Source organism: Antedon bifida, chromosome 9, assembly GCF_963402885.1.
Source record: "Antedon bifida chromosome 9, ecAntBifi1.1, whole genome shotgun sequence".
NCBI classification, from domain to species: domain Eukaryota; kingdom Metazoa; phylum Echinodermata; class Crinoidea; order Comatulida; family Antedonidae; genus Antedon; species Antedon bifida.
In genome coordinates, this window is record NC_136234.1 from 1,691,607 (window position 1) to 1,719,599 (window position 27,993).

General features: G+C 33.4%; 4 protein-coding genes, 1 long non-coding RNA gene and 1 other non-coding gene across 7 annotated transcripts; 3 read left to right on the top strand and 3 right to left on the bottom strand.

Moving 5' to 3' along the window:
* Positions 1–466: 466 nt before the first annotated feature.
* LOC144851727 (N-acetylgalactosaminyltransferase 7-like) lies at positions 467–9,177 on the top strand. Of its 2 annotated transcripts, none has more exons than XM_078709321.1 (13): positions 467–559; positions 1,607–1,932; positions 2,599–2,906; positions 4,725–5,008; positions 5,350–5,516; positions 5,768–5,981; positions 6,108–6,284; positions 6,493–6,610; positions 6,836–6,958; positions 7,164–7,388; positions 7,553–7,663; positions 8,085–8,210; positions 8,562–9,177. In XM_078709321.1, the coding sequence occupies exons 3-13, from the start codon at positions 2,784–2,786 to the stop codon at positions 8,697–8,699; spliced, it is 1,806 nt and encodes a 601-aa protein (XP_078565447.1). In that variant the 5' UTR covers positions 467–559; positions 1,607–1,932; positions 2,599–2,783; the 3' UTR covers positions 8,700–9,177. The 2 variants fall into 2 exon arrangements, with proteins under 2 accessions (XP_078565447.1, XP_078565448.1); XM_078709322.1 differs by lacking the exon at positions 467–559 and adding an exon at positions 1,488–1,507 and having other exon boundaries at positions 1,864–1,932.
* A 93-nt stretch (positions 9,178–9,270) lies between these two features.
* LOC144853045 (small nucleolar RNA U3) lies at positions 9,271–9,483 on the top strand. The gene has a single exon (XR_013614363.1). It is a non-coding gene; the product is annotated as a small nucleolar RNA U3 (small nucleolar RNA).
* Positions 9,484–9,863: 380 nt separating this feature from the next.
* On the bottom strand, positions 9,864–13,681 carry LOC144851917 (uncharacterized). The gene is made up of 4 exons (XM_078709578.1): positions 13,451–13,681; positions 12,289–12,431; positions 11,231–11,907; positions 9,864–10,565 (listed from the first exon to the last, which is right to left on the bottom strand). The coding sequence occupies exons 3-4, from the start codon at positions 11,285–11,287 to the stop codon at positions 10,161–10,163; spliced, it is 462 nt and encodes a 153-aa protein (XP_078565704.1). The 5' UTR covers positions 11,288–11,907; positions 12,289–12,431; positions 13,451–13,681; the 3' UTR covers positions 9,864–10,160.
* Positions 13,682–14,272: 591 nt separating this feature from the next.
* On the bottom strand, positions 14,273–15,321 carry LOC144852803 (uncharacterized). Its single transcript, XR_013614337.1, has 2 exons — positions 15,080–15,321; positions 14,273–14,818 (listed from the first exon to the last, which is right to left on the bottom strand). It is a non-coding gene; the product is annotated as an uncharacterized LOC144852803 (long non-coding RNA).
* Positions 15,322–16,819: 1,498 nt separating this feature from the next.
* Positions 16,820–17,956, bottom strand: LOC144852804 (ubiquinol-cytochrome-c reductase complex assembly factor 3-like). The gene is made up of 2 exons (XM_078710784.1): positions 17,755–17,956; positions 16,820–17,450 (listed from the first exon to the last, which is right to left on the bottom strand). The coding sequence occupies exons 1-2, from the start codon at positions 17,863–17,865 to the stop codon at positions 17,301–17,303; spliced, it is 261 nt and encodes an 86-aa protein (XP_078566910.1). The 5' UTR covers positions 17,866–17,956; the 3' UTR covers positions 16,820–17,300.
* Positions 17,957–19,681: 1,725 nt separating this feature from the next.
* LOC144852802 (calcineurin subunit B type 1) lies at positions 19,682–27,980 on the top strand. The gene is made up of 6 exons (XM_078710783.1): positions 19,682–19,784; positions 20,421–20,460; positions 21,303–21,479; positions 22,847–22,906; positions 24,572–24,756; positions 25,456–27,980. The coding sequence occupies exons 1-6, from the start codon at positions 19,782–19,784 to the stop codon at positions 25,501–25,503; spliced, it is 513 nt and encodes a 170-aa protein (XP_078566909.1). The 5' UTR covers positions 19,682–19,781; the 3' UTR covers positions 25,504–27,980.
* Positions 27,981–27,993: the final 13 nt, after the last annotated feature.

Consider the following 27,993-nt stretch of genomic DNA (forward strand, 5'->3'; position numbering starts at 1 on the left):
ATCTCTAATATAGGACTATTGTCAATTCAATTTCTACTGAAGATAAGACTATCGATTTTTTGACAGTTTGTCAATTTTTAGATCTAAAGTTCTTAAATCTATTTAATTTTGCAATTTGTTGTATGTTTCATATTGTATTTTTCTATGTTTTATGTATATATATTTACTAAGTATTTTTAATGGCGATTTTTCGCTGTTGATGTGGTTAAAATAAAATATAAAAAAATTTAAAAAATCTATTTCTAACATAGGCATATTTTGTTCTCATAATTTATTCTTTGTTCTTTTTTATTTAAAAAAAGCTATTATATTGTAATTATTTCCATGCAGATTTATCTGGAATGTGAGCTCACCGCAATACCACAACAAAGACTGGTGCAATGCCTCAACGGTGACGATGGCTCGTGGTTCAGTTTACACAACTAAAACAATCAAGTTTAATGTTACTTGTATCGTCTCCTCGTGCGATATCTAACGATCTTGTATTACAACTCGTCATTAGTAAGGCCAGTAATGAAAGAAGTTGCAGTGACACCGTCGTCATCAAGCAGCTAACAAGGTAAGAACCAATAAGATAGAACTCGTGTCCCGATTTGTAGGCCTACTGGATTTACTTTCTTTTCTTTTAGACTTATTAAGACGGTTGTTTAGATATACACGAGATGAATTGTTTTAGACAAAATAATGAGATAGCTTGTATCATTGTGTGTTTGAAGAACAACTAAGATGACTAAACATGCATGTCATATTCAACCAGAAATATGCGTATATTTTCATTTCTACGTTTAGCTCGCAATAAATATGACTTTTCCGCAATGCGTGATGGTAACGTTTTGTCTTTCGTCAAAACAAACTATGTGATGTACGAAACTGTCCCCTCTTCCTACAGAAAATGTATACTGAACATGCCGCATAACCTTGATGCAAATCTGTGAGAGTGCTCTTTTCACACATTAAAATGTTAACTTTATTAGCTGGGCATTCTAAGTCAGGTTTTTCTACGGCGGTGTCTTTGGCTGTCCTGTGACGCATCTTGCGTTATTCGATCCGATGTGATGACGCGTTGGCAAGTTTGGTATGTAAGTGTTTGGATGGTAGTTATGGTAACATAAACTAGGAATTTATGTTGTCCGATTAATGTTCAATCATAGCACTCGGATGACCTTCTATTAATTATATTTGAGAGAAAGTCGACGAAGAGTGGCGGATACAAGAGCTATCAGAACGGCGTACCCCATATTTATTGGGAGTCATGGGATAACGACGAGGGCAATGAGAAGGTGTGGGTTTGGGAATATAATAATAACGATACCTCTTTACCGTATTGTTAATGTACACGTGTGCGCTGTGCGAACTGTCACTTCGTCGAAAACCTTTTGGGCACAAACTGTTTTAGTATTGAGTATTATAGTATGTTAATATTATTCTTATGATAATTTATCGTTCAGCACCTGTTTTGCAACAATTCTTCAGACAAACTATAACAAAGCCTAACGGTTCATTACACGTATCTAATAACCCGTACCATTCTTTCTATAGAGTCTTTAAGCAATGTGTTCTTTTCATCTCAATTATTTTTATAACCTTTTTTATCAATTGGTTTTAGGGTTGAAGGTGGTAATAGGCGATTATAGCATACAAAAGCTACGTGCCGTAAGCTGTTACCTTTTGTTACCGTACACGGTTGACAGACGGTTCAAGCCGTCTTAAGATGGGATTCAAGCACGCTATCGCTGATGAAGTTGTCACTTTAGGCCTAACCCTTATCCAGATCTAGCACCAAGCAAATAATCATTGTTTACTTATTAATAACGAGAAGGTAGTCATTCGATTTGTTGATTGAAATTCAGGTATTTATTTCAGGCGGAATTCAATTTCGATCGAACTCAGCTCACGTCTGTATATCTGCCGCGTCGATAATTAAGTTTGAAGGTAGGTGTTCGTACATTTAGAGGACCTAATATCATTATCTTATAAAAGCCGATTTATATAATAATAACTGAAAAGTGTAATGTGTGATATAACGATTTTCATTGGGGTTTCATTGTCAGATCACGCGCACGCGTCTTCCTTACCAACAACATCTGACAAAATATCTTCACGCAAATAGAGTGGCACAGTTGCATATACTTGCCTGCTACTCATGGAGTCGTGGTTCAATCCAGACTCTGTGAGACAGAAATACTATCGTGATAGCCTTTGCTGTACCAGGAATTTTGTTAACAATTAAACACCACATATGAAATGATAAAACCTGGATTGAATTTTCATCCTATAAAGCTATTTAATTTCCTGTTGAGAAAAAAAAGAGTAGGCCTATAGTAGTTTTTTTTTATCAGATTAAAGCTAGGCCTACTAATTTCCTTTTCAATTTGATCTACATTATAACGGTGACTGAAAACAGTTACTATCTGTAGGCCTACATTGTTTGTTGCTTTCTGTGTGTGCAGAGTTTATCACGTCCAGACGATTAAATATTACCCTGAACAAATAGCCAACTATCACCAATAGGCAATATACTTAACATACATTTGGAGTAGTATTATTGTTATTTATCTGAACTTTCGCAGTATTTAAATGTATCTTCTGTCTTTTCAGGCTGGAAGTAAAGTTCATCGTAGTAAATCACAGGGGAGTCGTTCGGCCAAACAAGAGTCAAGTACATGGATCATGATCATCTATACCTACAGTTATAGATCACCTTCGATAATTGCATTTTGATGACCATTTGTATCTTTTTTGGATAGTATCAACGTGATGGCATCAGAAGCGACGGAGAAACAATGAGGTTTCGATTTCTACGACGCGGACGAACGGCTTTCTGCTTCGTTACCATCTTCGTATTTTTGACGATACTTAACCGGTCCATCCCACGGAGGGGGAAGATTCGACACGCGTATCAACAGGTATGTAGGCCTACTTAAAACAATAGATTATTCACCATATCTGTGAGTATGTGAACCACCCTACGTATTTAACCATTTAATGGTTTTTAAACGAGTGTGTAGATTATCGGTGAACTGCAACAGGTTCGGAACCAGTATGGTGAATTTCTAAATGGTTCCCACCAGGACGCAACGCAAAAACGTACGTGCATCAAAAGTATTTATTGACCAATCACAATCGACAGGCCGGATCATTTATCGATTGTGATTGGTCAAATTACGTGCGTTGCGAGTACGTCATAACTATTTTTGTACATTGTTTATAGTATTAATAGTTAAAGTTGTGTAAAATATATTGAAGGAAATGGGTGCTGTTTCAAATTGATCATTCTGGTAACTTTTCATCGAGAAAGTTTGAGGAATATCATCAATTCGGTTGACTTAAGTTTAAGTCAAAAAGACTATGCATTATTAAATAAAATAAACATAAGGGCGTGTATGATTACTGCAATGACCATAGATGATATGACATCTACCTATGACAAACTGTGATCTCTATGGTAAAGCGTATCCTATCACAACCTTCTCATCCCCTCTTCAAAGAATATAATTTTCTTCCATCATTAATCCGATTTCAATCCCACCGTGTGCGAACAACCCGTTACTCCAAATAATTTATCCCTAAGTCAATTACAGTTTCAACAACACCGTTACTAGATAATTTGGTTCTGTTTAAGTAATTTATTGTGTATAACCTTTATGTGTAATTTGTATGGTGTGTATAATGTTCTCATATATTTATTCGTTCTTTAAATAGTGTACAAAAAACGAATTTCCGATATGTTTATTGGACCAAATGAATGCTGTGAGAGCAGCGCATTATTATTATTACAAACTATTATACAGTATTTATACATTATATATTAAACATTTATTAGAATTCCTCTTTAATTATTTTTTTTTCAAAATCAACAGGCCAAAACGTTCTGCTGTATTACAATACGGTGTACTGTAGGCCTATAACATTCTTGGTTCCCATGGCAACATATACAACATTAATTTACTGCACAGTCAAATTCTCATGGGAAATACGGTTCTACATCATAATATTTTAAGATAAATAGCAGCTGGGATTTGACGAAGGTCCTGTTCCCTCGGGAGTTTTACGTCACCAAATGTATGTTGCTTTATCATATGTAAATAGCATTTCGATTTCAAATTACTTCTTTTGTGATGAAAAGAAACTCGTTTCATTTTAATACCTTTATTTTATTCATTCATATATATGAAGTTTATATTTATATTGATTTAGCTTTTCGCTTTTTTATTTGTATCTCCATTGAGATCCAGCTACTGATACCCACAGCATTGTCATTTTTTTCAGTAATTTGCCTTTGGATTTATATATATATATATATATATATATATATATGTATATATAGTTGTGAATTCAATTCTTATAACCATAACACTGCCTACAGTTACCTACAGGTTTTAAGCTTGCTTCTCATTGGACGCAATGCAATGACGTAAGCGCGTAACCGCAAGGAATTTGACCAATCATGACGCGATGGATTTAATATCGGAATTCTGATTGCTCAACTCACTTACGTTGCGCGCCCAATGGAAACCAAGCTTAAAGCCTATAGCTTTATAAGTTATAAAGACTATTCAATTGCGTATTAAAACCCCTGTGAATATTATTTTTCATGATAAGCATTCCTATAGCCTACCACTCATGCTTTAAAAAACAAAATAATTTAACTACGGGGCGCCGTTTAGGACATCGTTAATTTCCTCGTATGGAAAGACTTAAACCCTCTATCCATTGCCTTGAAGGACTACAATACATACATTGGAATGGCTGTGTGGTTACTGCAATGGATCAGCGACACTGAGTACCATGTGTTAGGCGGAGCAGTGATCCGACCGATGTGGGGTAATTACGAACCAAGTCAATTCGGGCCTACTACGCAAGGACAAGGGGAAAATGGACGAGCAGTAAAACATGAACCATGGGAAAAGAATGAAATCGAAAAGAGTGTGATGAAGTACAGTATCAACCAATACAGTAGTGATAAAATTAGTTATAATAGAACGATCCCGGATTTACGAAAACAGGAGTAAGTGTGTACTTTTATTCCTTTTCTCTTCTATTCTATTTTTTTTATATTTTTATTGTCATCGTTATCATTATCGTCATCTTTATTGTCATCGTTATTGTCATCGTTATCGTCATCGTTATCGTCATCGTTATCGTCATCGTTATCGTCGTCGTTATCGTCGTCGTTATCGTCGTCGTTATCGTCGTCGTTATTGTCATCGTTATTGTCATCGTTATCGTCATCGTTATTAGTATCGACTCTTGCTTATCTTCTGTATTCGTCTATTTCTCTTTCTTCCACATCATTAGCATAGAATTTCGCATTATGGTATATTCTATTTCTTATTTACTAATTTTTAGGTGTAAACATTGGCACTACCCGTCTCAGTTGCCCAACGCAAGCGTTATCATTGCATTTCACAATGAAGGCTGGTCGACGTTATTACGGACAATCCACAGTGTCATCAACCGCACTCCTCCAGTGTTTCTCCGAGAAATAATTCTTATCGACGATGCGAGTACAATGGGTAAGCTACTTGATTTTAATGTAATGTAATTGTAATCAACTCCAAACCTGTTTTATGACGTTTTCTTTGTTTCCGCATCCTGAAGCACTGTTGTTTTGAACTATACAAAAAATATCAACTCGATTCTTCGAATTTAAGCAAATTTCATTCCAGATGAACTGAAGAAGCTCATAATTTAACATGATAACATCATGGTAAATTAACAGGTTTCAAATTAATTTGGTAAATAATATAGGCCTACTTTGTTACAGAGCACTTACATTCCTCGTTATTTACTGAAATCACTAAACCACAGTACCATCGTCTGGTTAAACTATTGAGAAACACCAAACGTAGAGGAATCATCGCTTCCCGCGTTCTAGGCGCTCAGATGGCAACTGGGCAGACGATAATCTTTCTTGATTCTCATTGCGAGGTCGGGCTGAACTGGCTCCCGCCGCTTATGACTATCATTAAGACAAACAGGTTTGTACATTTTGGTCCTAAAACGTCATATTTCAGCAAAACGCGTTTCTGAACAACCGTTTACTGTCTGTTCTTACTTCCAAGACTGGGATTAAGTTTACTCTATGTAATGTTTTTAATCCAAAGGACAACAGTCGCCGTACCAATACTTGACATCATTGACAGCCTCAATTTTACGATTTACCCACAATCCCAAGGAGCGCTGGCAAGAGGAATGTTCGACTGGAGTTTGGACTATAAACGAGTTGGTGGGCTACCAATGCGTGACATGGTTTCCAGACGTTATGCCACAGAACCATACAGGTATGTAAGACTGACTGGTGTATTGTACTGATTATTTCGAAAAACTTCTATTCTATATTTTTGTTTAAAACTGGTTTGCCTAATCGTACTATTTTGAATACAGATCGCACCAGAATATTACCGTTTCAGATTGATAACTAAGCTAATTTGAACGTTATTGAAATAGCTGAATTAATTATTAATCATGTTTTTTTTTCTGAATGCCTAGGTCACCGGTACTTGCTGGCGGTGTGTTTGCCATCGATAAGAAATACTTTTTTGAACTCGGCGCCTTCGATGATGGCTTGGAAATGTGGGGTGGAGAGAATTACGAACTATCATTTAAGGTATGCTGAAGTATCTGTGTTGTCCATGGTCTGCCTGGTCAACTCAAAACAAATCGAAAATGGAAAGATAAGGTTTTCAAACCTTGATTTTGGCAACAAGCTTGTCGTTGGTATGAAATATCGGCTACAACCAGCTCGGATTTTGAGGTGGAGAAGGAAACAATAGAATAGAGAATAACAACCATAACTTATTAATTTTACATTATGTATATTTTAATTACCCAGGTATGGATGTGTGGTGGTTCATTGGTATGGGTTCCATGTTCAAGAGTTGCGCATGCGTATCGAGTCGACGGACGCCCTCCGTACAGCTTTCCAAAAGGTACACTTCAGTTGATACAAGATAAGGTAGGCTTGATTTGATTATTAAGGTTTTTAAATTCTGTATATGGTTTTGACCGCCTGATACGTTGTCTGTGAACAGTTTATGTTTTTATTACGAACTATAACCTTTTTTTTTTTTTTTTTTTTTATTTGATCATATAATACATTACAAAGGAAAAACATAATCAAATAAAAAATTGAAATTAAAATTAAACCTGTTTTTGTTCAGAATTTTGCAAGAGTAGCTGAGGTATGGATGGATGGTTACAAACAGTACTTTTATTCAAGAAAATCGTATCTGTACAGTCCGAGTATAAAACTCGGAGATTTAACAAAACAATTACAGTTTCGCGCTTCGCATAAGTGTAACTCGTTTAGATGGTTTTTAGAAAACATTGCGAGTGATCTCGTAAAGCACTTCCCGTTGCCACCTCTACTTCTGCAAAGCGGAGAGGTAAGTAAATGCACATTTCTCATCATAAACTTTAAGATTCACGTACTGCTCTAGCTATTACATGGTAAGTCTTTATTGAGTGGGTTTGCTTAGTTGACGAAATATTTCACCAAAGCCCCTGTTAATATAAGATTGTCTGATGAATGAGTGATTTTGTCTGTTAGATTCGAACCTTTGATACAAATCATATATGTATGGACACGAGAGGAATTCAACCTGGTACAACTGGTGGGCAAGTGGGCGTGTACAAATGCCACGGGCAAGGAGGCAATCAAGTAAGTCCACCATCATCATCAGATGTTGTTCTTCTGTGTTTTTACTCATAGTTATGGAGAGATTTCCCGAATGATTGAAATCAAAACGGTACTGGGGGTCTACTAGCGTTTCTGCTCCCAAAAGTCATCCATTCATAGAAGCACTGATGAAGAAAGTCTATCCGTGGTGACTAATAGACATGACTATATACTTCGGCTTTAGTTAGAGATAGAGTATACGATGTTTGATTATATTAGTGTGAATAGTTTGGTAAATATTTGGATGTAATGATCTTGTACATTTCCGAATGGATGACTTTTGGGAGCAGGAACGGTAGTAGACCAAACCCAGTACCGTTTTGATTTCGATCATTCGGGAAATCTCCTCAGTTAAACAATGCTCTGGTATTTCAACAGATTACTTTCTTTTGACATTTCACAGTTGTTTCATCTTTCTACCAAAGGAGATATACGTGTGAACGGGGACTGTTTATGTGCAAATAGAGTATTTATAAAACTTTGCTCGTGTGAAAGTGATGACGTCATTCGTGATTGGGATATTGACCAGGTATGTATATCCATAGTCTGGGTTCCAGACGGAGTTTTGACTTTATATTAGTAAAAAGATAAATATTTTGACACATATGGCGTTTCATACGTATACTACTTGAGCTTGTAAACTCCTGTATTTTCAGACAAAAATCGAAACCTTGACTGGTGGACTAACATAAAAAAAATACAGACTTGGGGCAAGTCTAGTATATCCTATGAAATATGTATATATGTAAAATATTTTGTAGACATAAATGAACATTATTATTATTTGGACTTGCAGTCAGAACCTTGACTTAGTAATGTGCGCGCATACGGCTGTATTGTAGGCCTATATAAAGCATTTCTCCTTTTCTTTTATTTCCAGACAAATCATGTTATATCATACAGAAGATATGAGTTGTGTTTAGCAAGACACAATACAGATGTTATTATAGATAAATGTATCGCTGGCAAACAGCAGCAAATGTGGACTTTTGTAGAATATGCCAAAAAGAAAAGTTGACACCACCGATTGAATTTGTCTGTTAATACGGCTAAATGAGAGAGCGGTATAAAAATCTGTGACACGATACGGGGCGCCATCCGACACAAAAACCATGGTTTATAGAACAGAATAGTTAGTGTTGGACGTGTGAAGAACTTTTTATGACTCGAACATCGATAATATCACATAACAATTCAAGATTTTATAAATGGATGAAAATGTATTATTTCTATATTTTAAATAGGTCTAAGTTAAAATAACATATCAAAGATGAACAATCGTAATTTGTGTAACTGTACCTAAAACAATAGGTTTGTTACTGACTTTCACGAAATGTCCTATTGTTAGAGTACCTGTAAGTCACTCTAATTCCGTGAATAATTAAATTGAGTCTGATTTTTAAATTCTGGGTACAGAAATTAATATTAGTTTAATCATTTTTGAAATAAAAAATATACCTTTTATTTAAACTATGTAAGATTGTTTTTCAGCACACATACATGTATACAGTGTTAAGAAATCCATAATGACACTACTTTGGTGTAAAATGTATTGTAACATAAGAGTGATCAAAAGCGCAATTCCAACTAAGATCATACTTTTAGGGATCATTTCTATAGTTTGTTTCACGGAGAAACGAATAAAGTTGATGAAATCGCAAACCCACGAGGACGAGTGTAAGTATTCTCTTCTGAGCGCGAAGCGGGGCTTGAGAATTCCATCTGGAATGACCTTGCTCATTGATGAACGTTCCTCCAAGACTTCGGTCTTGGAAGGAGGGAGAGAATGCAATCTGAGTGGTTGCGATAATACTATTTGATAAATTGTCAAGACTAGTGTGGAGTCCTGATATCGATTGAGAAGAGACTGGCTTACAAAAGGTATGCTACAGACCGACTTACAAAAGGTATGCTACAGACCGACTTACAAAAGGTATGCTACAGACAATTTATTTCGTTCTCTCTGTAACTACAGTCTAAGTTCTACACCGAAATTAGTAAAAAAAAATTATATTTTGCCACATACGGCGTTCCATACGTATAATAAATGAGCTCGTATTTTCAGCCAAACATCGAAATGCCTACTGATGGACTAACATAAAAAAAGACAATACACGTTTACTCTTTAACCTGTAGTTTTTACATAGTGACTGAAAACATATACTTCAAACAAACTATAGGCAGACGTTTTTGTAGGTAGTAACAATGTATAGTTACTGCATTGGAATAATTTTGAAACAATCCTACTGTTTAACAGAAACGAAATCAATTATTCACTCTACAAACGAACCATTAAAAAGTCTTAGTTTTATTGCGGACCATGTAAAATGGAAATGCTAATTTTGAGTTGACACTTCAGGTAGTTCAGTTAAACCTAAAATGTCCTTCCATAGCAAACTCTATACAGCTGCGCGTCAAACGTTTTATGCATATTTTAAACTACGTATAGATGATAACCAGTATTGGTTTTCGGTTTAGTTTAGTCATGGATAGCTGTGCAGTCCATATACACTGGTAAACATGGATATTCACCGAACAATATCGACCACGACAGGTAGAAGTTTGTTCCAAATCGACTCGGCTCAAACGTTCCTTCGTCTAAAACACATTCCAAGACCAATTCAGGAAAAAGAACAACAACAACAATCCTGCAGGCGTGCAGCAGTAATATTACCAACCATAATACAAGTGTTGTGTTTTCAGCAAACGTACGCACATCTTGCCAATGTTTCGCCGCGGTTTTTAAGTTCAGTGATTTAATATCTTGAATCTTCTGTCGTAACCGGTCCGTTTCTTCTTCTAATTCTCGTTTCTTATCTTTGTATTCTGGTTCATTAGTTACTCTTTCGTAGATTTCTTGCTTCGTTTTTTCTTTCTTCTTTAACTTAAATCAACAATTTAAAAAAATGTAATATAGGCCTAATTGTTATATCAATTACCCCATCCCCTACTTGATTAGTTACTATACTAACATACTACATAGTCTTGGATTTTTTATGTGTTATAAAAGAACTTAATTGATTAAAAACGCACTTTGGCCTATATTTATGTCACTTTGTCGATAGACTATTATTATGTATTTGTTAATTTCCTGTCCAAACCATAATACAAATACCTATACTGTATGCTTACAGGAGCCAGGAGAGTAAAAGGTCAATTCAAGTTCTTATTAGAGACGTCACAAAGATTCCAATGTGACGTAATAGGTCAATGTTATGACGTGTTTTAACCATGGTTGTGCTAAAACGTTACCCAGAGCAAAATGTGATTTCCGGTTTGGAAAGAATAAGAAAGAAAGATTGCCCTATGATGATAATTCGCCGTAATAAATAAATATTAAAATTAGATTTTGCAACAAATTGCTTTTAATATCTATCGGACTAAAAACTCCCTAGGTGCAACTTCAAGGCAACAACGAGACAGACACTAGACACAGTAAAGACTAGATGTGATCTAAAAATATCAACCAATGTTTTATCAACTAAACTTTAATCATGCTTTAATCTAAACCTTTAATTACATGCAATGTAAATGTAATATCGAATTTACCTTTAGAATATCATGTACGAAGTCCGGTGAGCCTAGGTCAAGTCTATGCCAAGACATTATGTAGAAATTCACGGGTCGCACAGGCGTTCAGCTAAGCAGAAAACTTATGAACATTACACGCTTATGTGAGCGGTTGTTAAGCCAGAAATATGTGATATTTGATGCTAGTTTAGGCCCTGCCTGTGGGAGGTTTATTAGCATAAGGTGATCGTTAAAGAGGTCGAATATATTGATGACAATGTCGTCGAAACCAAATTCGTTATTTATTACTTCCACGGCGGGTAGACATAAAGTGAAATCTAAAGCATAATATGATTCTGTCCATTTTATTTTTCATATTCCAGTCCAGCTGAATGCATGAATATTTTGCTTAATTGATATCTTCAGAACAGTCGTAACATACATTTAGGCGGCGCGACTCATAGTTAAAAACATTTATGATGGTACTTTTACAGTTTTCATGTTTAAAAAGTCAATCAAAGCATCATTTATTCATTTGTATTATGTCGCCATGACAACATTGCCTGTATAATCCAGCAAACGAAAATAAAACCTATGGATATTTGTGTCACTATGTTACAATACCAATGAATCTTCTTCTCGTACTGTAGACTCTGTCGGCGCTTTTCTCGTTTTGTATAAATCTCCCGGCAATCATTAAACATCATATTCAACATCTGAAAAGAAATTAAATATTTTTACTAATATATAGATATTTTGTTCCTGGAATCATTTTGTAAATTTGACTTTGCTTTTTGCGAGATATTTTTAATTACATTTATAGGCTAAATATTTATGATAGGCCCAAGTTATGTGTGCATTAGATGAGGCAGACACAGAACCAGACTAAATCAGTGTCAAAAGATTTTATTTATCATTTTCATAGTTGAATAGTATTTTAATCGACAATGGTCTGTAAGATATACAACATAGCTATATGTATGAATGATCTGCATTGCATGTTAGCCTACCTTAAGCCTGTTGGCCTACCTTAAGCCTAGCCTACATTAAGCCTGTTGGCCTACCTTAAGTAAGCTACCTTAAGTCTGTTAGCCTACCTTAAGCCTGTCTTTCAATGCTACAATGGAATCTTTATTTTCACCTTCTGCCATGATTTTCTCAACGCATTCGTTTTGATTTGACTTTCGCAATTCCTTTTTACGGATGCCTTCCTGAGCCATTGTTCTAGTATAAGTAAGGCCTATTGAAAAATATTGATTTTAAAATAATTATAATATTATTATTACAATATTATTAGGCCTATATCGCATTTTAAATTAATTTAGTTGTTATCCCGTTATACATAGACAAATAGTACTTTCCTATTTACTTTCCACAATATCAATTGCGTAATCCGGTTTTATTTTCTATATCAAGGGGGAGGGTAAATATTAATAAAAATGGATTTGTTAATCGTCTGCCTAATTTATACCACTCACTGTGTAAAGTTGATGGTTCTGTTCTTTTTTTATTCGCTTGCTTGTTTCCGTCATAAGGTTTTGTCTAATGTCAGTAATATCTAAATGTTGTCTTGTTATTTGTTGATTTTTTGTACAGTATATTATATTTTATGTCTTTCAACCCTGTTAATGGTGACGTATGGTCACTTCAGGGTGATGATGAAATAGAATTAAAAAAAATATCTTTAAATTTGTATCCTTCAATCATGATGTTTTATCCGTAGACATACATTTTTGGTACAGCATATCTGTGTCTATGAGCCGTTTTTAGAGCATTACTGTAGTTATTTGTGACTCCTACAAAATGTCGTTTATGTGGTACAGTATAGGTCTGTGTTGAGGATGCGGTTAAGAAGTGCATGGGCCTATCGTACATGCAGTATCTGGTTTAGTTCTTGATAGTACTCCTACTCCATCTACGAAACATTATTATTATAGACGGCCCTAATGACCCCCTTCAATCTACGGCCTGCAGCCCCTTAAGTTTTGGAATTTCCCCTCAAATCGTAACTTCAATAAGGTGTTGAAGACTTGTTCTTCCTGGTGAACATGACGCAACCGCGGGTCTCCGGTATACACCACTGATGGAATCCAAGTTGGAAAGCGCTTTATAAATATCTAGGCCTACTAATATTCTAAACATCGGCCTGTGCCCATCCTTCAAAATGAATTATAACGCACATAAAACACTGATAAAACAGTAAACCTAAAATGTACAAAACACTAATTAACAAATACATTTCCACTAAGCCAAACTTACCCCTTTAGATGCAATCTTTTGGATTTAGCCTACAATGTGAATATAACATTCGCTTGATTTCGTATATTGAAAGAAGTGTGTTTACACGGGATTAAACTATTTAAAACAATTCAATAGAGTCTGCATGTGGTTCCTTATTGATATATGCATGTTACTATCGCTTCACCGCTTACAAATCAAAGACATATTTTATTATAAGTACTTCGAATTGTGCCGTTATATCATTCTGTTGAGACATGGAGGAAATGCGCAATTGAATGCAAACGAAAGCGAATTTATCGATAATGCGATGATTGTGTATTGTAGCACCTGCCGTTTCTCACACTAAAAGGCGCGCAAATCTGCAGCGTCAATAGCAAAGGTTGATTCGATGTCGAAATATTCAATCGTATATACGTTATACTTATAGTCCTATGGCCTATATTAGTATGTACATGCAGTATAAAGAAATTGGTCGTATATAGACCTAATGGGATCATATTTTAGTTTCTAGATTCGGTAAAGTTAGCGCGCCTACAACGTGAACAAGAAGTACTGTATGTGCTAAGAGGGGGCGTGTCAAAGAAGAACTTTTAAGGTGGGATCTTGTTTCGGAAAAAAAACTGTATGGTCTTTAAGAATCGTTTGAGGCTCGAACCCTTGTCGATATTATGGATATGTATTATGCGGTTCCCCTGTCTTGACCGCTCGGCCACTCACTCACTCACTCACTCACTCACTCAGGCTTATGCATGAGGGGTTATATTGGGAGATGGTCCGGTCCCATAGTGCACACTGATGTACGAGCAAAAACAAGTGAGTCACACGATGTTTAACGACGACTATCGTTTTAGGATAAGAATATAATTCATTTAAATATCATTATTCATTCAAAATAACCCACAATGGTGGTACGGTATGTATTTGTATTTGTTTCCATTTAAGCATACAACAATTAAAACAATATGCAATCATTCTAAAGGCGGTCGTGATGTTGTTAGTATCTTTATCACAAATTAACATATATGAACGTTCTATATTGTGCTTATTAAATTAGGGCTTAATGTAGGTCTACATTATAATTCATCATCTTGAATTAGTCACTGTCCTCCGTAGTTACGATAGCTAATATCACACGCTAGATGTATCGACGGTATTTATATTGCCAACTGCAGTATCAATTTTTATCCACCTGCATTATAAATTAATTTTTAAAAATCATGAATACAGGTACTATAACATTCAGTGATCTCGTCTCGCTTGTCGTATTATAATACAACAACACTTTGTTCCTATACTGCGCAGTCATCGATCGTTTTCATGTCTTTATCTTTTTCTGAGCTGGTTCCTGATTCTTTTCTTCCTCCTCGTCATCTTCCTCCATATCATCTGTAGTGAAATAAAATTATTTAAAAAAAATACATTAATAATAATACTGTATAATTAATAACAATATTATCATATAATGCCTATTATATTATGTTATGGCCTGGTTGGCCTACGCTAAGCCCTTTTCGCCCAAAATCTAATAATCGTAACAATTTTCACACACAGCCATCACGCCAGTCTAGGCTATATGGAGCTAGGCTTCATTTTGAGATTGCAAAGGCACTCTACGGGTGAGTGGTTAGCCATTTATCAACAACATACCGTCGGCATTAGCAGTCGATTGCGAAGTGAATGTTCCTTTCTCTTTTTCGACAAGTTCCGTCAAATATGCATTTGTTTTCTGTTGAATATCCTTTAAAGTCACACTTAATTCCTTTAAATTAACAGGTGCTCCAACAGTTTGAGAAGTAAAGCGTTTAATTTCACCCCGTTTATCCGCAACAACAACTTCTACCATGGGCGCAGCCATGTTGTTATGATAGGTCAAAGTTTAAATAAGTGTATTCGATTGGTCAGTTAGAGATAAGTTTGTGTTTAATTTCACTGTACTGGTTTGTGAGTATAGATTATTATTTTGGTATATATATTATATAGATAAAGTTTGGAACGGATATAAAAACGCCTTTTTCCTCAACAACAGGCCCACAACAATATATTTAATACAATAATAGCGCCCCAGCACCGCCCCATGACATTATAACAATATTGACCAATCGAATATATTATGTATTTACATTGGGAGCTCGAGTAGTGACGTGAATTAATGATTGGTGAGTGTTTTTCATTTTTACGGGTTGAAATGTGAATGATTTTTATAGACAATTATACGTATATTTAGTTTAGATTTATCAAACATATAAGTATCTTGTTTTCACTACCTGAGAAATATAAAACACTAATAATATGGTTAGGCTAGGCCCATATTTGTCCGACCTTGCCACACTCCCACAACAAGCAAGAAGGAATAGTTTGTTCAGCTAACTTGTATTTCACCTAAGTCGATTCGTCCTAGAAAATAACAATAATATGCCTGCCTCCCCGTGTTGTATAATACTGTAATATCTATACTACATTAAAAACTGCCTATATAATATATTATTTATTTAATACAGTACTATATACTTTTTTTTAAAGATGTTCCAAGATACTAGTCTATAACTGTTCTTTGAAATTATTTACATGATGTTGACACCAAAATTGTTATGAAAATGGCAGAACAATCAGTTGTAGAAAATGAACAAAGTACAATATACCATTGGTTCTCGTCATGGAGTAAACTCCACAAGGAAGACTTTCTTAAAGACTTGATCAACAAAGCTGTGCCACCAGACGTAACCACTTTGTTCGACGCGATGGAATCTTTTAAAGTTGAAGACAAACCTCCGAGTATATTTATGTGTCAAATGCGACTTTTTACAAATTGGTTTGAAGAATGGAACCAATTGGAACGTGATCGGTTTTTACGTCGACTTGGCGAAATTGATAAGAATTTTATAGCTGAATTTGAAGTGGCCGTCCAGAAAAGACTTGAAGAAAGCATGAAATAATATAGTTTTATTTTTCTTAAATATTTATGTAATTTCAAAACTTATAACATTTTCACAAAGGACAAATTTATGGAGATCAAATTCAAATTTGAAAGATCAAATTCAAATTTGAAAGAAAAAAATCTTAAGCTCTGCCTGCACTATCAAAATTTATATAAAAAAATGTGATGTGCCCATGGACATAATGTTATAACATATTTGGGCATATCACTACCATATTTGAAACTAGAGCTTTAGAATTGTAATAATTTAAATATGTATGTTCTGTTTGGTATTATAAACTCATTTTTGATTTGTTAAAGGCATGGAAAATGTAACTTGGGAATATATAAATGAAACATTTTTTTAGTTTACATGAAGTACTACACAAACCAAAGTGAATGTTTCTAGAAACTCGCCATTCAGAAAAATAATGACAAAAACTCAAAAGCATATATTCAAGCTGGTATCAGTCAGTAGTAAAAAATACTCATTGTTTATCATAAGGTTATTTAATAAAGCAAGCAAAAATCACATTGTGTTTATCAAACAGAGTTTGTCTTATATCCATGATATTAGCATACCACAGTAGTATAGTGCCTCATTATAAACTAAAACTACTATTGCTAAATACAACTAATTGTTCATTTATTAGCATCTAATTGATGCCATGATAGAATAGTTCTGCTGTCAATTTATATTGTTCTTGCACTGATATCTTCTCCTTGGTCAATCTTGCCTAATATAATATGCATAATAAAAGTCTATTTAGCATAAAAATGCATGGACTTCTACACAGTTAATTAGAATGACTTTTGTACTCAACAGCTTAGCTACGACACATGGTTGAGTGACGTGTCATGAAAAACACTAAAACAGCTCCCTATCGTCATTAGAATAACACAGTCCTTCAGACAATGACACAATTGCTGTGCATAAAAATTCTGAGTATTTTGTCAATCTTTTTTTATGTGGGAGGAAATAACCCCAATACCCTCTCTGTAAACCGGTTGGTCTGTTTCGGCTGCTAGTTTGATTACATCCAGAAACTCCTGCGATCGCTTTCTCGATGCCGCCATATACTGTGGATTTTTTTCTGGCAACACCTAAATAAATAATAATAAATAAAAAATGATTAATATAGACATAGTCATAATAATACTATTATTAATAATATACAATATTATGTCTTCAAATTTAATAAATAATATTGAAATTGTGTCACTTTCCTATTGAACTTTCTACCAATCAATTATGAACAACACCTCATTTCAATTGGCTCTGCGGCTGCTGTGGTCAGTGGTCTAATGTGCATGGAGTTGGACCCAGACCGGCCGGAAGGAGTTTTGGGTGCGCTTCTATCTAGTAAAGTAAAGCTAGGCCTAGGCCTAGATGGGTTTTTAGGCCTACCTCTAGCATCTGTTCTCTAGTAGGGGTTATTGCTTGCATTAGTCCCCACGCAAGAAAACCACTTCCACCAATCGTAACTCCAACAGTCAATACTTTGTATAATTTCGACATCTTGTGAATGTTCCTCTTTTTTTTAGAAAGGTTTGTTTTATATTACGTAAGATAAACACGAAGTACACAAAGCGTGCTGGTGGCACCACATAATAATTATAGAGAGTACGTCCTTTAAAAAACTTAGTGAGCGCCCTCTAGACTTATATTTTTCCTTTCTCTGGGCTGCTGCATGCAATTCCTCCTCCATCAATTAATTAAAAACGTATTGTCCCCCAAAAACATGAAAAATGAAGATTAATAAAATCAGACTTTAAATAGGCCATTTTGAAGTTTTAATAAAGTTATTCACTTCTGTAAAAAAAAGCAAAAAAATATTATTTCACTTATAAAAAGACAAAAGAAACGTTTAATTTTAACCAAAACCCATTGTCTGACGGAAATTGCATAATTTTGTCAGGTAAATACTGTACATTTTTTTTCGATCCAGATTTTGGTCAAAGTGAATAATTATTATGTGACATTAATAGCATATTCAAATCTAATTTGAAATATAATTATATATATGTTATGCGCGATTTGAACGATTTGCGCAATTTGAAATTGCGCAAAAAATTCCTTGCGCAATTTGAAATTGCGCAAAGAATTCTTGCGCAATTTCAAATTGCGCAAAGATTTTCTTGCGCAATATTAAATTGCGCAATCAACTTGCGCAATTTCAAATTGCGCAAGAAAATCCTTGCGCAATTTAAAATTGCGCTGCACAATTTGTAAAATTGTCAAATTGCGCAACAGAATTCTACCAGAATGCGTGCTAACGTCGACGATTGGTTAACAATAATAATTTATTGGAAACTAATAACTCAAAATGAAACATAATAAATGCGAAGATAACATGTGTATAATACACAACATAAATGGCATACACAATTAAATAATATTATCACTCATTGTAACTCTTGAAATAAATCAAAATAAATGTAAAAATAACAAAAATTAAGGCAGTAATACACAACATAGTCTACCGCCACCACCATTTAGACTTGCTATCAAAACATAGCCAGTAGTAGGCTAGAGTAGTATAGCCGCCCGCCCCGGCGGAACACCACCGCTTCGTTTTCCTTTGTCGGGTCTTCGTTGGTATGCTAACAATAACAACATTTTCACTATTAAAATAAGGAAATGCGATATTATCTTTAATTTTTAATCATTCTTAGAAATTACTATAAAAATATAGGTGTGCATGATTTCACAATCTGTCGAAAAACCTTGCGCAATTTGCAGATTACTTGCGCAATTTAATACGTTGCTTGCGCAATTTGAAACAGATGTTTCAATTCAAATTGCGCAAGGAATTCTTTGCGCAATTTTAAATTGCGCAAATCGTTCAAATCGCGCATAACATATATATATATTTAGCAGCCATTTCACATTAATTGAAATGACTCGGATGCTAGATATTTGATTGATATGCTAATACGAAGATCAATACAGTATATATTGCGATTTCACGATCATATTTTATTATTTTCTATATAAATCTGATCTCTGGGCCGGGTGGGTGTGTCTAGGCGTTAGGATTTATAATTTTGGATTGAAGCCAGAGAATAATAATCACAGTAGATAGAGGGCGTGAACATATAAACCGCAATCTAAATATCAACAGGGTTACCTGTAGTTTATTTGTGATTCTTAGTTTTAAGTAGTACAATAAAATGTATTACGAGCAGCTGTATTTATTAGAATATATTTTCAGTTATTTTATTATTAGACAAATTTTGAAAATATAATAAGGGTTTAATCACAATAAATAAGTTTTACATTTATTCATCCCTACTATTTAATGGACTAATCGTATATGATTAAATTGCCCGGATTGTGTATCTATCATATCAGTGGAGTAGTATTTTTCTGAGTTTTTTCGGATCTTGTGTAGATTTTTAAACCGTAATTTTAACCTATTTGAAATCACAATAATGGTAAGATTAATGATTATATGAATCTTTTGTATTTCAGAATACAAACGTTGTTGTGTTTTCCGTTTACTTGCTTGACTTAATAGCTAATTAAGCTAATATCCAAATTTGACTTTTTGCTCCTGGTGGTAGCCTAGCCTACTAGGTAGAGTAGCAATAGTACCGTAGTAGGCCTAGTAGTAGTACCGTAGTAGTCTCTCTCTAGTAGGCTAGGCCTCGTTCCTACACAGAGAGACAGTGGCTACATTCGGGAACATTCATAGCTGGAGAGGAATGCGTTTGTTTCTAATCTTGCCAATCTTTATCAAGAGGCTTGATAAAGATGTTCATATTAATTAAGAAAAATTGAAATATGAATAAATATATATAATTAATATAGTCTAGGCCCTAGTACAGTAGTAGGCCCTAGCCTAGCCAGTAGGCCTAGCCTATGCCTAACTAATAATATATTATTATATAGGCCTAGCCCTAGCTAGCTAGGCTGCCCTCTATATATATACAGTAGGTAGGTTAGTTAGTAACTAACTTAAATTGAATAGCGAAAGCTGATTTATTTTGGTCTTTTTTGTCATATGTGTTAATGAATGAATGTTTGTTATTTTATTGTTATTATTATATTATGAATGTTTTTATTTGCAGGGAAATGAGGGGTCATTGCCGATGGAGATGTGCTCCAATTGTAAGTTTATTGACTATATTAAACTGCACGATTATTACTTCCCGGCTATGGTTTTGAAATAAAAGCAAATTATCGTTTTTTTATCCACTTGCCAATGAAAGATAATGAATGTACTGTATGTTCAAATACATGGAACACCTTTTATTTTATTAGGTATAATTTATTGCAATGTTTACAAATAATTTACAATATTGTCTGTTAAATTAAAATTATTCAAATTATCTGGTTTTATAGTTAAATTACTAAATGTTGAAAACTCATTATGTATAGTAAATATTACTTTTAAAAGCTGTCTTGCTGGGACACACCATGTGAGAATTCCATAATCCAATATCAGATTATAGTATTTGAAATACCATATTCAGATTTACATAATAACAAAAATTGTATTATAAAACAGTCTATTCTTCCAAAACCGGAAACCCTTGGACTGCTCAAACATATGACCAATTTCCAGAAATTCTGGTATTGTATTGAAAATTAATTTAGGATCTTGTGAACCTCAACTGAAAGTGTGGTTTTGGCAGAGTTTCCACTACTAAACATGAGTCAACTACAGTACATGAGTTGAATTGTAGTTACCATATTGTTTAAAGCGAAGGCAAACATTTGTAAACTAACAGTATTGTACAGTAGGCTTGCGGTACATCATGTGCTTTCTAAAAGAAATTAAAGTATGTTTAAAAATTCTCCTTATCCTAATAATATACCACATTTATTTATATAGCGCCCTTTTCATAAAAAAAAAATACATAGATATATATATAAAAAAGTATGGATACATTTTTAAATCCTACAACCGTTTTCTTGAATTTTAATTTATGTGATTTTTATTCCAACAGTTGATGCCGATGAAATCAAGAGATTAGGAAAACGCTTTAAGAAGTTGGATCTTGATAACTCTGGTTCTCTTAGCATCGATGAGTTCATGTCTTTACCAGAGTTACAGCAAAATCCTCTAGTACAAAGGGTCATAGACATATTTGACGAAGATGGCAATGGAGAAGTTGATTTTAAAGGTGAATTCTCATAGATTAAATTTATTTTTTAATTTAATTTGTGTTAATAAAGTGTATATTAATACGTTTAAAAGCGTATGATGGCCAAAATTAATTAACTGTTAGTGTCCAAGTGCTGTACTTCACACATCAGTGCCTCCCAAACAATGTACAATTTAAGCCATCAAATTGTAGATATACCAGTTACAGTATATGGTAAATTTAAGTCAATCTAATTGTATTCAAACTATTTATACAGCAAGAACCCTTTGAAAGAAAGTAGTTGTATTGTTTCTTTCCAAAACATGAACAACAAAGATACACAGTAACTAAAATTTTCAAAGAAAATTTTTTAGATTTAATTAAGTTACTGATACAGTATTCACTTCCATTTAAAACAAAAATGATTTTGATCTCTTTGAAATAATTACTATTTTCTGTATTGTGTAAGAATTGTGGGAATTTTTATAGCCAGTAAAAATATTATTATGTCTTACTATCAACCATATTTAAAAGATACAATGTACTGTAAGATTAACAAAAAGCTAAATCAAAATGATAAAGTAAAACACACATAGATAAGACATAGATAAATTGTAGAACTTTCGAGAAACACTAGCCATTCCTCAGTAAAAAATATGTTGTTTAAATATTTGGTTTAATGTACGGTTATAGTATATTACACATTATTCCTCAGATATTAAAGTAGTTTTTTTAGTAGTTTATTTGAGTATTGTAGTATGTTTATATCATCAACACTGATAGTGGATGGATGAGCCAACAATGTCAATTGACTGACAGCTTGATCTAACATAATGCATTGCATGCTATTTCATACTTAAATCATATTACAATTGATTCTGCATTTATTCCGCTAGTTGGAGCAACAATTTGATATTGTTGTACTGTATGTGCTGCTTCTAGGTTCTAGCTGCATTAGTGTCCGTCTCTTTTGTCTATTTCTGAACTCAATTATTCATCGGTTATAAATTGAAATTGTTATCAAATCAATATTTATTTTTTATTTGACTTAGTAATATGTAAAATAGAAATGAGCCAATATCTGTAAAAATTAAAATTATTTTGTTATGGTTTATAGGTTGATGTACAAGTTATATAAATAGGTGATTAAATTGATTTTAAAATTCAGTGTAGACTTGTCAGTGTCAAATGTTCCATCAAAATGTTTATAATTGTGTTATGCAAGTATTATATATTAAGCAAATAAGAATCCATTTTGAAACTGCATTAGCTGTGATGTTTACACATATATTACAGGATATTATCTGTAAGTAAAATAGAACCCAGACATGTAGGCGGTAGACAGAAGTCTCACCCAACCATTAGGGTCAAAGGTCATAACTGCAGTTATATTTCTTTTTTTTCAGAATTCATACAAGGTGTATCCCAATTCAGTGTAAAAGGCGACAAAGAATCAAAATTGAAATGTAAGTAGAAATGGAGTGTGAAAAGGAAAGAAAAAAGGAATAGACAGAAATAGGGAAGGGTGAATAAAATTAAAAGGGCGTGTAGATGAAAATAAGAGGGTGTGTGGATGAAAATAGAGTGGGTTATAAAAAAATTAAATATAGAGGAAAATGGAAGAAGCGCCGAGTGGTATAGGAAAATAAGGGAAAGGAAAGTAAGGTCTAGAGGAAACTGGACAATTGAAAATGTGGATAGGGTGGAGAATGTTGGTTAAATCTTTTGCCAACAACTTATTTTAAAAAATGTCTACCATCCTTGCAGTGCTTACAGTAGTGTTGCTCTACCTTGAGCTATTGTATTTCATTCACTGAATACATTGAATATATTGAAATTTCTTTAATTATGACACATATTCTAGGCCTCTGGGATCACTAAAATGTAATGGAATATTTTGAATTGAACGGTACGCTTGACTGAATAAAAACTAATGAGATATTTTAATATGTTTGCAATTGAACAAAAAGAAAAAAACATTTTGAACTTCCTCGTTGAAATTCATCATTTCCCCAGAACATAAAAACATACTAAAATCAAACTTTGAATAGGCGGGTTTGTAGTTTTTTTAAAGGTTATTCACCTCTGCAGAACAAAAATAGTTGTTTCACTTATAATAAAACGGCAAATAAAAGGTTAAAACCCCAAGTAAGATGTGACATTGTATTGGCATTTTCAACAAAAATGGTTAAAAAGCAATTTTTTTGGGCAATCAGTTAAAACTATTATATACATCAGGGCGGCGGTACTGTGTAAAAATAATTAATTTTTATACCGCCCTACATACATTGCAGTACAGGTAATTACAACTGCAAACTGTGTTTTAAAGTGTTGTTAGCAGAGAAATAGTTTGTGCAGTAAACTTTACAATCACAAGGAAGTTGAATGAAGGAAGACTATTTATCACATTTAACCAAATGTTTTGTATTAGAAGTGGTACCAAGACTGCTCACATCATTCTCTCTTGTGAATACTGCCATTAAAACGTTTTATACATTTATATGTACAGTATGTATGCTGTATTCAATTTCATTCACTTTTTTATCCTTTATTTTCATTGAAATGCAAAGCTAATAGATTGAAATACTGATACCGCAACTTATCTTTATCAAAACAATTTTGTTCTGTCCAGAACAACAAAACAATCCATTTATAGATGTAATAAAAGGGATTTTGTGTCAGTATCTGTCTGGCATGGTGTGATTTAGGAGTAAGCTGGCATATAAATCTAAGGTTCTGTCTCTGTGTGTGCTTTTCCTGTTCTAGTCCTGCATGATTTACTGTAGGACTAAGTCGACATTATAATAAATCTAATGTTGTTGATGTATTGTAGATAGGACAGAGTGAGCATAGAAATTATCTATTTTGGCTACAAAAATGTTGTATATTTTATTTTTATTTTATTCAGTTGACAACCAACAGCGATGAAACCGCCACTAACAGGTTGAATCTAAACAATAATAAATAATTCAAATAAGCAACAATAACATAAACAAAGATTGGAACATTATAGAGATTTTACAATTTTATCCTTAAATACATTTAAACTATCACAAAATAAATCAATATCCAAACCCTCGAAGCAGAATTTAGATCGAATGCTGTTTGATTGTCTCCTTTGTTTTATGTAGTTGCTTTTAGAATTTATGATATGGATAAAGACGGGTACATTTCAAATGGGGAGCTCTTCGCTGTTCTTAAGATGATGGTGGGAAACAACTTGAAAGAGACCCAGCTTCAACAGATCGTAGATAAAACAATAATCAATGCTGATAAGGACAACGATGGAAAGATTTCATACGAAGAATTTTGCGGAGTAAGTCACAAAGAAAACAATATTTAGTTATTTCTTTTAATTTGTCTCTATATTCAATATGACCTTTCTTTATGACCCTTTTCTACATACAAGGTACAGTACGGTAATCTCTTCTTCCTCGGTCACATTTGCCTAGACAGAAGAAGAGATTACCTTCCTAAATGTACTTAACCTAACCCTCTACATAATCTCTCTCAACTATTAAAAAAACACGCTATTGATAGACCTCGAACCCAGGGTTCCAGTGTCATAGAGTAAACCCTTTACCACTCGACCAAACATTTCGGTTGGGATAGTCACGTCAATTGACTATGATGGCATGGTTAGGCAAATGTGACCGACGAAGAATAACTTACCGTACAGTACATTATTATATTGGTAATTTTTATGAGGTCACATACATTTATATAGTGAGGTTGCATATATTTATGAGGTCAAATAAATTTAAAATGAGGTTGCATATATTTATGAGGTCAAATACATTTATAATGAGGTCACATGCATTTTTAATAAGGTCAAATACATTTTTAATGAGGTCACACATAATAGGGTTGCATACATTTATAATGAGGTTACATACATTTGTAATGAGGTCACATGCATTTATAATGAGGTCACATGCATTTATAATGAGGTCAAATACATTTTTAATGAGGTCACATACATTTATAATCTAATATTTTAATTTTTTTATCTCAGATTGTTGGTACTATGGACATACACAAGAAAATGGTAGTGGACGTATGACAAGTTTAAACTGAACCAGCAAACTTGTATTAGTCAACAAACCAGAATCGGTCGTCAATGGCAACATTCGCACTGCTGACAACACTGCATGTTGACACTATTTTGTAACTAAGTGTTTCTTGTGTCGCCATGACTACGACATAAAGCTAGTATGTGTGATTTGAATGTTTTAATTTGCATCACTGTTGCTATTAGTACCATACAACTGTACTGCTTTTTTTTTATATTTCTGTTGTGTTGCAAACTCTTTTGATTAAAGTAGTTGTTGTATTTTCTATATAACATACAACATAGTTATTTAAAAATAAGATATTATCAGGAAATGTTTCCTTTATATCGTGATTCAATAATAGTATAAAACAATTACTTCTAAATAGTGTAGCTTCCGTACAAGTGTACGAACTTCAGTATATAATACGAAAAATTCAATGTTTAATACTGTACTTATTGAATATTAAACTTAAACTATATAGTAAAGATTGTGTACGATGTATTGCTTAGCAAATTAGGTTTTATAGTTTTATGTTTAAAATAAACTATATTAAACATTGAGTGTATAAGTACCTTTTCTCTACCTCTATTGGCCTCTAAATTTTGTTTAAAGTTTTTTTTTTGGTTGTTGTTTGACCACCAAAAATGAATTTAAAATTGTTGATATTCTGACATTTTATATACCAGCCCATTCAACAAGTCTGGGCTAGCCAGTCGTCCTTTTTGCCTAGTGGGCTAGTGCCCTTTTTGCCACTCATTTTACAAAGATTGTTGTTTTGGGCCAGTCAAATGGGATGTAGCTAGTAAATCTAGCCCTGTTGTCCACTCAGTTTTCTTTTTATTTTTCCTTACTTATTTTGTATCTGTACTGACAGCCAGTAATGTAACCACAGCATTGTTTTTCAGTACTTTGCCTTTGGATTTATATTAATATTATATACAATAACAAATAGAAAGTTTGTATATGAAAAATGCAATATTCTTCATGAAATGAAAGTGGTAAAAAAAAGGAATGAAACATTCTATAGGAAATGGTACATAAAAAATACCCTGCTTTTGAAGAAAGAAATACAAAACTAAGAAAACTTATAGAATGTGAATTTTTTAATGCAAACCGTAGTAAATAGAAATTACAATAGAAAATCATTACAATAATAGTGTTTATTAGACTTTCACAAAGATGGACTGTCACTCCATAAAATCTAAAATTGATTGCTCATGGAAAAAATAAAAACATTTGATTTTCAAACATTTTGTCAACATTCTGAATTGGCTTATTCATAATTTCTATGTTTTCAACTTGTGTGTTTCTGTTTAATTATAAACAAACAGCATTGTCGCTCCTTAAATAACCGCAATGGAGCTTTAGTTTGGTTGTTAACATGTTTGCCTTTCAATCCCAAGGTCTAGGGTTCAATCCTGATCTATTGCCTCAACACTGTAAATAATTCCACTCCCTAAGCCTCACATGAGACTTGGTATAGTTCATCCATCCTGTAATTGGTAAGAGGACGTGCTGTGGGATGCGATGACTATGTGGTCTTTGACAAGTAGCCAGTTAAACAGAGAAGCTAAACAGCCGATAACAACCAGTTAAATGGTGTTGTTTGATGAAACAGAAACACGCCAAAACAACAATTTGTTATATTGTAACTTCTATGTATAATTATACTACATAATCATCTATAATCAATATGAATCAATATCTGTATAATAATCAATTTGTTATCCTTTTTTTCACTAAAGAAGTGACAGTACATCTTTGAATAAATTTGGTGTGTGAGAAATAAAGATTATTAACTCTAGATAAGGATTGTTTCTTGGTTGTATATTTAACTTAATATTTCGATCATGTATCTGTGAAAAATATATTATAAATGGTATAAATGTTGTAAAAAGTGTTCATTTTATTTGTTTATGTTAAACAATGATAAATAATGAGTCAATTATACTTTCTATATTTTAGTATTTGAGAAATATTAGATATTATTACTATACTTATTTTAATATACAATTTAACTGATGGAAACTTAGCATCACCCAGCGATATTAATGATAAAATAAATGTTAAGTTCAGTTTAATGTCAAGTCATTCATATATTGAATTAACAATGTATTGTTTTAAAAAAAACCATGAAAAAAAAAGATTAATAATCCACATTTTTCTATTTTATAGAGATAAAATATGTAATTGTTACTATTTACATGACGGTAATAATTTACTTTACCCCAACATACCGTTTATTTTTAAAACCTAAACTAAATTTGTTATCAATTGATGTGTATTCCTATGGCGCATGCGTAAATCACAGAAAATCTCGCTATTTTATTCTCCTCAAACGTGAATGGTCGCAGGTTCAAATCCAGATAATTGATTTTTTAAATATTATATACATTTTGTTGTTTATTTATTTGTATGAATATATAGGCTGCATTAGCATGGGTTGTTTGATACCAATAAAGTGAACAACTATACAAATGTCAAATTAGTAGTGTAGT